This window comes from Chiloscyllium plagiosum, unplaced genomic scaffold (assembly GCF_037043375.1).
Source record: "Chiloscyllium plagiosum isolate Xiang-an unplaced genomic scaffold, Cpla_swu_hap1 HiC_scaffold_35, whole genome shotgun sequence".
In the NCBI taxonomy this organism is placed as follows: domain Eukaryota; kingdom Metazoa; phylum Chordata; class Chondrichthyes; order Orectolobiformes; family Hemiscylliidae; genus Chiloscyllium; species Chiloscyllium plagiosum.
In genome coordinates, this window is record NW_028270173.1 from 24,752,208 (window position 1) to 24,763,919 (window position 11,712).

General features: G+C 42.4%; 1 protein-coding gene across 1 annotated transcript; it reads right to left on the bottom strand.

Moving 5' to 3' along the window:
* Window positions 1–254: 254 nt before the first annotated feature.
* On the bottom strand, window positions 255–10,956 carry LOC122541379 (uncharacterized). Its single transcript, XM_087979403.1, has 4 exons — window positions 10,618–10,956; window positions 10,326–10,449; window positions 5,960–6,033; window positions 255–2,439 (listed from the first exon to the last, which is right to left on the bottom strand). Exons 1-4 carry the CDS (start codon window positions 10,946–10,948, stop codon window positions 2,183–2,185), a joined length of 786 nt encoding a protein of 261 aa, XP_087835529.1. The 5' UTR covers window positions 10,949–10,956; the 3' UTR covers window positions 255–2,182.
* Window positions 10,957–11,712: the final 756 nt, after the last annotated feature.

The following is an 11,712-nucleotide window of genomic DNA, read 5'->3' on the forward strand; positions in this document are numbered from 1 at the left end:
CTCAAAATGTACAGTATGATGTTTAACAAAAATTCAGGTAACTGAAAACTGGAAGTGTTGAAACTGAATCTTCATTGCATGTCCAGTTATAACATATGAACTGTGCTCAACTGAAAATTCAAATCAAAAGCTATTTAGGACGGTATTTTTATTTTTAAAACTGCTCAAAAATGTAAACTATTTCTTTGAACATTCTGTAAGCAAGATGCTTAAATTCCATCAAACCAAATGTTGAAAGCTGGAACAGAAGCCAATTTTTACACAATATTATAGCATTTATTTGGAGAGATTTCCATTACAAATATGCATCTTCTGATTCCAAACAATACAGTTTCAGATTGTTCCCAATAATATGAGGAAAAGTGAATTCCCAATTCTTGCACATCACAACGTATAATTAAAGAGAATTGATATAACAATTAAAATGTAACAGTTAACAAATGGAAGCTTAAATTTCATCTCATTGCAGATGATCATTGCCTGGCATTCATATGGCATGATTACTTGCTACTTATCCAGCTCTTGCTTCATCAAACGCAGATATTGTCTGAGGAATTGTGAGTAGAATCGAATGCAGTGCATTCTTCCACAAAACAAAATCCAAATCTGCTTAAATCTTCATCTCAATCAAGACGTAAGTAAATAAGATATCCTTTGTCAAGTATAGCAAAGAAGCAGAGCCTACGTTTGCAGAAGAAGGGTGTGTTTTTAATGAAAAGAGAAAATCCCTCATGCAATTAAATATTAAACTGAATTGATCTTTCATCAACAGTGTTGCTGTAACCAAAGAAAATGTTACCTGTCATAAAATTCATCAGAAATCTGAGATTCCAGTTCTAATAGAATATTCTAATCTTGCTTATGGATCAGATATATCACTATTACCTTACATTTCTCTGAGTAGAAATTTTGTAAGAATTCATGATCACTCTCAGATCCATATGAAATAGCTGAACCCTTATTCTGGAACTATGTTCCCTTTCTTGAGATTCCATCATGGGGGAATATTCTCTCTGCATGTACTTTGTGAAACCCCTTCATTATTTTGTATATTTCCAGAAGATCAAATATCCCTCTTCTAAACACACCATCCCCAGCAACATCAAACTCTTCTAATGCTTGTTTTTTTTTAGTTCCTGACTATTACTTCTAAGCTTTTATTTATCATTCATGTAAAACTGATCAGTCTGTACTTATTGGAATGTCCTCACTTACTTTCTTGAAATGAGTGTGTCACTTTTGCCACTTTTCAAATTCTGATGCCTCTCCCATAACTAGGGAAAAGGAGAAAATATGGACTGTATTTCCACTATCTCCACCCACACTAAAATCAAAATCAGCTGGTCTAGATGACTGACCCACTCTGAGAATGTCCAGTTGTTTCAGTACCATCTCCTTCCCAATTTTCAGCTGATCCATTACCTGTACAACCTCCACTTCTACTTTTACTTAATCAGCATTCTCTTCCTGAGTAAACACCAATGCAATGGCCTTACTAAATATTTCATCGCCTAAGAGTCATTCACTTTATCTCTAATGTACACATTTTACTTCTTACTATGTGCTTCTTAATCTACCAGTTGTATTTTACTTATCATGCCCCTTTTCATCTTAATGTATTTGGCCTGATTCTTGCTTTAAGAATTTATCTGACATGCGTCATTTCACCCTTTTTCTTTCATCACATTCTCTTTCTCTTTTTGGAGCTTGGCTTTGGTCTCTGCTTTTCCGATCATTTTCGAATCAACTTAGTCTATACTTGTATTATCTCCATCTTAGAGCCATTATTTGGTTTCATTATTTCTTGTCAATCTTTGTTCCATTTTGCACTGCTGAGATCTCCACCAGCCCTCTTCAAGTTTGGAACTTAACGTTTTCAATTGTTTTTATTTCTGTCCATCACTAATCTAACGCTTGTGACCGTTCACTACAACAGTTGTTCCACTTTATTTTGCAAGACAAGATTTGACAATTACTCTTTTTCTTACTCTTGTTAAATATTCTTTGAATATTAGTAAAAAGCATTTTTGAAAACCTACATCAAAAAAGCCAGAATACAAAGTTTAGAAATGATTGCTAAATTGAAAGAAACACCTTTAATTTTCAACACAATTTTCAAAAAGTAAATAAAAGTTGGATTAATTGCAGCTACAATCCTTTACCTTGCCAGAAATATGTGTATTCAGTTAAACTTTGCAGGTTTGTATGGTGTAGTGATTGATTCCATTACCTCTCCTGCACGTTTCAAACATTGGAGTAGAATCTTCAGTATCATTTCATCAGTTTCTTCATCCCGTTCTACTGGAACCTTTTGGTCACCCTTGCAATAATAGTTGTTCAGGAGGAAAACATCAGGACAATGCAGTGACTGAAAAATTGCTTTTACATTGAAATTTCCGATTTCTGTTGCATGAGTTACAACAATTATTGGCCACATTCCTGCAGAAAAGTTTAAGAAAATATAAAAAAATGTCATTTTTTAACTTCATTTGGTTCTGAATATACATTCAGCAATCCAGACGTTTTCATCAAGAGACACTTCTGCACAGATCAGATTTTGTGGATGTCTATTGATTGGTAGGATGTTCTGTGTTATTTATTCCATATATATTCATTCCTTTGGTGTGTATATTGCTGGTCAAGATCAACAGTTTTTACAAAGTTAAAAATCACACAACACCAGGTTATAGTCCAACAAGTTTAATCGGAAGCACACTAGCTTTTGGAGTGCCGCTCCTTCATCAGGTGATTGTCATGAAGGAATGGTGCTCCGAAAGTTAGTGTGCTTCCAATTAAACCTGTTGGACTATGACCCTGGTATTGTGCGATTTTTAACTTCTGGATTAGAGCGGTGCTAGAAAAGCACAGCAGTTCAGGCACCATCCGAGGAGCAGTACTTTCTCCCCACCCCCACCCTCCTCTCATTTATCTCTCCACCCTTCAGGCAAGCTGCCTGTATTCCTGATGAAGGGCTTTTGCCCAAAATGTTGATTTTCCTGCTCCTCGGGTGCTGCTTGAACTGCTGTGCTTTTCCAGCACGACTCTAAACCAGAATCTGGTTTCCAGCATCTGCAGTCATTGATTTTTACCTTTGTACACCCCAGTCCAACAGCAGCATCTCCAAATCAGAACAGTTTTTACACATCTCGAATTTCTCTCATGAATCTGGTGCTGTGTTGCATTCTTGAAATGCTGTTGTCCACATTGTGAAGTTTTGAACCAGTAACAATTAAGAGTTGGTGATAAAGTTGGTGATTAAACCAAAGCAGTTTAATTTTTGAGTTAGGGCAGGGACTTGGACATTTTCGAGGTAAACGGAAAATTAATTTGGCAAGAGAAATGTAACAAATGGCAGATGCACACCAAAATTGGTGCTATAGTGGTGAGTGAAGAAGGTTATTTAAGATTATAAAGAGATTGAGATTGATTATATCGATAAAGAAATAAAGACATCAAGTTATCCCCCAACTACCACCCCCTGAGAAAAAGAGCAGAAAACAACATCACCACAGAAAATGACATCACCAACAGAAATAACAGCACCCAAATATATAAATAGAAAGCAGGAATCATCAGCAGTGCTTCATCTGGAGGCTCACTAAAAATGTTACCTAATAGGGTGATGAAACGTCTGAAAGCGAACCTTCCAGCTCAGTGAGCAAACCTACATCCAGACCTCAACCTGAGCTACAAATCTTCCCAAAACTTGCTAGATCTTGATCAGTTAAATCAATGGGATGAGGAGTGGCCGATGGAGTTTAACTTGGATAATATGAGGTCTTGCATTTTGGTAAGACAAACAAGAGCAGGACTCATTAAATTAAAGGAGGGCCCTGGGTAGTGTTGTACAACGGATAAACCGATGGGTTCAGGTGCACAATTCTTTGAAATTGGTATCACAGGTAGAAAGGTGGTTAAGAAAGTATTTAACAGAATTGCCTTCATTGCTCAGACCTTTGAGTATAGGAGTTGGGTCGTCATATTGAGGTTGTATAGGGCATTGGTGAGGCGTTTTCTGGAGTACGGTGTGCAGTTCTACTGAGGAAGGATGTTACTAAGTTGGACAGGGCTTAGCAAATCTTTACCAGGACATTGCCAGGAATGAAGGGCTTGAGTTATAAAAATAGGCTGGATAGGCTGAGATGTATCTCACTGGAGGAGGGGTGATCTTATAGAGGTTTACAAAATCATGAGGGGCAGAGATAAGGATTTTTCCCTGAGAACGGTGGAGTTTTAAAGTAGTTTGCATATTTTTAAGGTGAGAGGAGAAAGATTTAAAAAGAAAATGAGGGGCAACACTTTTACACACAGCAGTTTGTGTGTGGAATAAACTGCCAGTGGAAGTGGTGCTTCCACAGCTCAAGGGCATTTGGATAAATACAAGAATACGAAAGCTTTGGAAGGATATGGGGCAAATGAAAGCAAGTGGGACTCATTTAGTTTGGCAACATAGTCAGCGTGGATAGTTGGACCATACAGTCTGTTTCCATGCTCTATCATTATCCATGACTCACTGCAGTAAATTTTAGTCTCTTATATAAAATCTTGCTGAATCAGTGCATCTTGCAGTAGGAGTTAGATATTTTTCCAATACCTTCAGCTTTAAAGTGTTTTGCAGTGTATCTTGCAGGAAGTGCAAACTGGTGCACTGGAGACAAAGGATTATCTGGGACCTCAACAAATAACCAAACCCACAGCCTAACTCCTTGGTGTAATATAATAGTGAGGACAGAAGATTGGGTAGCTAACAAGAAACAGAGAATAGGCACAGGTCATTTTCTGGTTGACTAGATGTAGGAAGTGGTGTGTCACATAGATTAGTGCTAGGCGCTCAACTTCTTATAATTTACGCAAGAGGATTAGATGAACAGACCAAAGCCAGAGTCACTCAATTTGCTGATAGCAATGATGCTCATAACCCATCAATAAATTAGTTTCCCAACTGTTAGATGGATCTATCAAATTGACATTGGAATGGACTATTGGCCTTTTATACTCAGAGGCATTGATGATGGTGAATGTGCGGTGGCAATCAAAGGGGAAGGGGGCACAATTGCCGAGGGGAGTGTGGGACTGACCTGAAAAACCTCATGGTGGATAGAGGGAGGAAGATACACAGGAAATGGCAATGTCAAAAATGGTCAGACCAGCATGGTGTGAGCAAATCAGTGGTTATTTAAGGAAGGTCAATAGTGAGTTCTGAAGTTCATGTTGAAATGGAAAGACATAGGATGATAGAGGGACATTCAAAGTGTTGGATAACACATCAAGAGGTCAGTTCTACTGCATTGGGAAGTCTCAAGGGTCATTGGATAATTAATAATTGGGCAGCTAGGGGTTGTGAAAGAACAAGGGTACATATTGATGGTCAGTAGTGATGAAGAAAAAATTATTTTTTTGCATGAGGGGCCAGGGGTGATGTCATCTTCTTTCTGAGTCAGCCTAAGTTTCTACAGATATGGCTTCGTAGGTGAGAGTTATCACAATTAAGTTTTAGGATGGAGTTAAATGAGGTAGGTGGAGACCAGTGTATAATTGATGTTAACTATAGGCCCACTCATTGGTCAAAGGTGCGGAGGAGAAACAGGGAAACAGAACTGCTAGCCATTCCCAGACATTCCCAAGCTTTATTGAACCATGGGATCACTCTTTCTCTATGCATAAACATTTGTCCATTTTTATATGGGATGTAGCCAGCTCCAGAGATCACCAGGTGGCAGATGAAGAGAGAGGATGGCAGTAGTTGCAGTTCCCATAACCTCCTCTCAGACAAGAATTGTGGTCCTGGCTTTCGGGAGATGACTCTCTACCTGGATGCTCTTTAAATATAGTACTTAGACCACTGAATCCTGTGAGGTAACAGCAGCAGCAATGCCTTCCTGTCTGCTCTACCACATCATTTCGTATGGTCCTCACGTAATAACTAATTTACTGGCAAAAATAATCATCATAAACCTACCAGTAATATTGCGTGCATAGTCAATTAACGGCTTTATCATTGGTTTCTCCCTTTCGAAAGATGGAAAGTCTCCTCTGCAAAAGATAATGAGTTACCTGTGATCCTTTCACAGCCAGTTATAAGGAGCGAAATTTTCTTTTTGAGATTAAATGTGGAGGTAGGCATAAAAGCGAGAGGGCTTTCCACTCAATGGCAATTTGGGTTTTTCTGTGCAATTATATTCTTCTCAGCTCCTTACATTTGCTTGCACAGATTAAGCATGAAATTACATCAGCAGACAGTTCTGAAGCCTGCTGGGTCATGCTGGACTTCAACATCAGAGTCAAGATTAGAGTGATGCTGGATAAACACAGCAGATCAGGCAGCATCCGAGGAGCTGGAAAATCGACGTTTCGGGCAAAAGTCCTTCATCAGGAATGAGGCAGGGAGCCTTCGGGTCAAGAGATAAATGGGGGGTGGGGGTGGGAATGGGGCTGTGGAGAAGATAGCTAAGAGTACAATAGGTGGATGGAGATGGAGATGAAGGTGGTAGGTCGGAGAGGAGGGTGGAGTGGATAGGAGGGAAGAAAGATTGGCAGGTAGGACCGGTCATGAGGATGGTGCTGAGCTGGCAGGTTGGAACTGGGGTAAGGTGGGGGAGTGGAAATGACAAAACTGGTGAAGTCCACATTGATGCCCTGGGGTTGAAGAGTTCCGAGGCGGAAGATGAGACGTTCTTCCTCCAGCATTGGGTGGTGAGGGAGTTGCGGTGGAAGAGGCCCAGGACCTGCATGTCCTCAGCAGAGTGGGAGGGGGAGTTGAAATGTTTGGCCATGGAGCGGTGGGGTTGATTGGTTCGGGTGTTGCAGAGATGTTCCCGACAGCATTCTGTGAGAAGGCGTACAGTTTCCCCAATGTAAAGGAGACCGCATCGAGAGCAACGGATACAACAAATGATATTGGTGGGTGTGCAGGTAAAACTTTGATGAATGTGGAAGGCTCCTTTGGGCCCTTGGATGGAGGTGAGGCGGGAGCTGTGGGCACAGGTTTTACAATTCCAGCGGAGGCAGGGGAAGGTGCCAGGAGGGGAGGGTGGATTGTTGGGGAGGCATGGACCTGACCAGGTAGTCACAGAGGGAATGGTCTTACTGGAAGGGGTAGCCATGGGCACCCACAAGGACCCCAGCTATGCCTGTCTCTTTGTTGGCTATGTAGAACTGTCCATCTTCCACAGTTACACGGCACGACTCCTCACCTCTTCCTCCACTACATTGATGACTGCATCAGCGCCACCTCATGCTCCCAAGAGGAGGTTGAGCAGTTCATCAACTTCACCAACACATTCCACCCTGACCTTAAATTCATCTGGACCATCTCTGACATCTCCCTCCTCTTCCTGGACATCTCTATCTCCATCAATAACGACCCACTTAATACTGACATTGTTTACAAACCCACTGACTCTCGCAGTTAACTGGATTACACATCTTCCCATGCTACCTCCTGCAGAAATACTATCCCATATTCCCAATTCCTCCACCTCCGCTGTATCTGCTCCCAGGAGGACCAGTTCAACTACAGAACATAACAGATGGCCTCCTTCTTTACACATGGTTGGAGATGCCCTCCAACGCATCTATCCACAGCCCGCACCTCCGCCCAGAAACCCCACCCTTCCAACCGCAGCAAGGTCAGAAACCCCCGGTCCTCACTTTCCACCCGACCAACCTCCGCATAAACCGCATCATCTGCCAACATTTCTGCCAACTACAAATGGACCCCACCCACCAGGGATATATTTTCCTCTCACCTCTATCCACTTTCCACAAAGACCGTTCCCTCCATGACTACCTGGTCAGGTCCATGCCTCCCCTACAACCCACCCTCCCCTCCTGGCACCTTCCCCTGCCACCACAGGAATTGCACAACCTGCATCCACACCTCCCCTCTCACCTCCACCCAAGGCTCCAAAGGAACCTTCTAAATCCATCAAAGTTTCATCTGCACATCCACCAATGTCATTTATTGTATCTGTTGCTCCCGATGTGGTCTCCTCTACATTGGGGAGACTGGATGCCTCCTCGCAAAGCACTGTAGGGAACATCTCTGGGACACTTGCACCAATCAACCCCACCACCCCATGGCCCAACATTTGAACTCCCCTCCCACTTTGCCAAGGACATGCAGGTTCTGGACCTCTTCCACCACAACTCCCTCACCACCCAATGTCTGGAGATGAATGCCTCATCTTTCGCCTCAGAACACTTCAACCCCAGGGCATCAATGTGGATCTCACCAGTTTCTTCATTTCCCCTCCCCCTACCTTACTCCACTTCCAACCTGCCAGCTCAGCACCAGCCTCATGACCTGACCTATCTGCCAATCTTCCTTCCCACCTATCCTCTCCACTCTCCTCTCCGACCTATCACCTCCATCCACCTATTGTACTCTTAGCTACCTTCTCCCCAGCCCCCCCCCCCCACACCATTTATCTCTCCACTGCAGAAGTTCCCTGCCTCATTCCTGATGAAGGGCTTTTGTCCGAAACGTTGATTTTCCTTCTCCTCGGATGCTGCCTGACCTGCTGTGCTTTTCCAGCACCACTCTATTCTTGACTCTGATCTCCAGCATCTGCAGTACCCACTTTTGCCTTCAACATCAGGGTGTCATGCTTCAAATCCCACAACCCATTTATCTACTGTCATTGCCAAACAGCCCTGGAGATATCAGAGAACAGGGAAAATATGGCACTGTGATTAGTAATGCTTCCCTAGATATTCATCTAAAGACTGCTTAAGAGCAAAGAGAAGTTGTTTTCCCTATGGATGGCAACAAAAGGCCACATTGACTCATTAAAGCACCCAGGAATGAGGTGGCTGTGGAGGTCAGTACATTTGATAGCTTTTCACAAAACACTTGTATAGGATAAACCATTATTCAGAAAAGGCACCTTTTGAGTTAAGGTCCTTTTTGAATTCATCTTTACTTGCTTGGCCCAGTCAGGGCTGCTGTGTGGCTGTGTGGTTTGGGTGGGTGCATTGGCCCAGTCAGGCTTTACTGCTCACCTTGTGTGCGATTAACAACAAGCCAGACTGTGCATCATTCAAGTTCCCATGAGCCAATCAAAAGCCTCACACTCTTTCATTTTAACAGTTTGTGCAAAGAAATGGTTTTGATATGAAGGTGTCAAGGAACTGAGAAGTTTGTACTCACCAGAGCTTGGAGGAAGAAGTCTACTCCACTAGGTACACAAGCCTCGTACAGCCATATATACATATATAGCCAGGCTTGTGAACACTAGTTTCCTGTTTACACACAAGATTGTGTTGGTGAACAAAAATTCCAAGGACCGGAGTGTTAATGAATATTCATTACACACCAATGAATGCAAAGCAGGTTCCCATCAACCTGCCTGAACATAATAGCAAAACATTAACCCACTCCTGGGAGTTTGAATATTTTTTCGCTCACCCAATTAAGCTCCCTATCCAGCTGCCTGCTCATCTAAAACTCCAGATATGCAAATAAATTCCATAAAATAATCAATTATATTGACAGAATCAACTGGTTAACGATCCCTTAAACAGAATAAACGATATTGTCATCGTTTGTAGTCAGGGCCCGTTGACTGCATTTGTGGTCACTGCAGACGAATGGATTTTATCATATTCAATTTGGAAAGGGCAAGAATTGGTGTTGACCTTCATTGGAGAGAGAGAAGCGATGTCTTTTTTTTATTTCATAGGTATGGCTGGCTAGGCTAGCATATATTACCTATCCCTATTTGTCTTTGAAAAGATGGGAAAATTGGGAAAGAGCGAAGAGAAAGGATAATTGAAATGAATACCAATTAGTTACCACTATCGAAAGGTCTGCCACCTACCCAGTTACTGAGACCAGAGAGGGATTCGGGTCTCAGCCCCACCACATTGTCATTTTGTGCAGAGTCCGCCCCTCAGAACCTGTTCCAGTGAATTAGGCAGATACCAACCCAACGCCTATCAAAACCGACTCTTGTTTGAAAACATGGATTGTATCCAGTGCAGCACGCTGAGTGGGAGACCTGGAGATCGCATGAGAACGGCTCGTTTGGAGGAATAGGGAGACAGCTGGGACGCGGAATGGGAATGTCCAAAAAGGAGATACATTGCCGTCAAATAGTTTTTTTAAAAAAAATCTAATTATTCAGGTTATGTCTTGTAATATGGAGCCTCCAAAGACGACTTGTCCGTTAAGAGGTTAAAGACCTGTCTAGAGTACAACATGCTCATCTAGATATTCCAATGGTTGTTATCTTGACTGTATGCGTCAATGTGTACGGGGAGGAATGGCTTTGCAGGAGAGTGTGTGCTGCTATAAATCTGTTGTTTAAATCCCTGACCATTACCTGTAAACAATTATTGGGATGTACATTGTGTTTTGCCAGTCCGCATCTCTTGATGTCACGCAGTCCCAAAAATAACTCCCCCAGCCTCCAGATCCGACTTGTTTGCCCACTTTTCGATACCCATCTACAAATAACAAAGTGAGAACATCTGTGAAATATAATCAAAGTGAGAATTACCCATTTGCTGATGAACGCCCAGTTGAGCTGCTTCGCTTCTTCTGTTTTGTAACCCGCTGATCTGACAACCTCAGTCATTTACAGCAACAAAGAGGAACAAGACAAAAATATATACCTAACTGAGCGCAGAATTCGTAACATTCACTGGAACTGTACGATTTTCCTCCAATGTTGTCGACAATCTCAACATAATCGCTGAGTCGGTATCCCTTCAGTTCAACTGTGAAACTCCCTCGCAGATTCCCTTCAGCGGCTTCGGTGCGATACTCGGTGTCCTTGACCACACACAGACAGTTGTTAATAAATGTTGATTTCCCATGCCCCATTCTGCCGAACAGCCGAATACTTAGTTTTCGGGGTCGGTATGCGTTAGTCCGCATACCACCTGATTGTGGATTGTAGTTTAGAAATTCCTCTCGGAGTTTCTGGTTTGAATTGGAGGCCATGGTTGTGAAAAGTCAACGGAGAGCTGTTACGAATGAGCTGGAAGTACTCAGCAGGTCTGGTAGCATCAGTGGAGAGAGGAGCTGTGATCATGTTTAAAGTGTGTGAGACCGTTTTATCGAAACTCCTTGTCTGGACTACGCAACTGAGGGCGTTTCGGGAAGCATTGATCCAGGAACCATTTCAACAGGTTCCTTTATCACAGCCCCACAGAGTGAAATTGTTTAGTGCAGCAAGTGTAAACAATACACTTCCAAACTAAATGTTCCATTTCTTGCAGAAATTACCAATACCTAAGTAGACTGGTAGTAGCCATAGACTCACAAGAAAATCTTTTGGGTAAGATTTTCATTTCATAGGATCATAGTCATAGAGATGTACAGCACGGAAACAGGTCATTCGGTCCATGCCGATCAGATATCTTGAATAAATCTCGTCCCATTTGCCAGCACATAGCCCATATCCCTCTAAATCCTTCCTATTCATGGACCCATCCAGATGCCTTTTAAATGTTGTAATTGTATCAGCCTCGTCCACTTCCTGTGGCAGTTCATTCCATATATGCACCACCCTCTGTGTGAAAAAAGTTGCCCCTTAGGTCCCTTTTAAATTTTTCCCCTCTCACCATAAACCTATGCCCTCTGGTTCTGGACTCCTCACCCCAGGGAAAAGACCCTATCTATTTATCCTTACGTAGGCCTCATGATTTCATAAATCTCTATAAGGTCACCCCTCCGCCTCCAATGCAGTTGGGAAAACAGCTCCA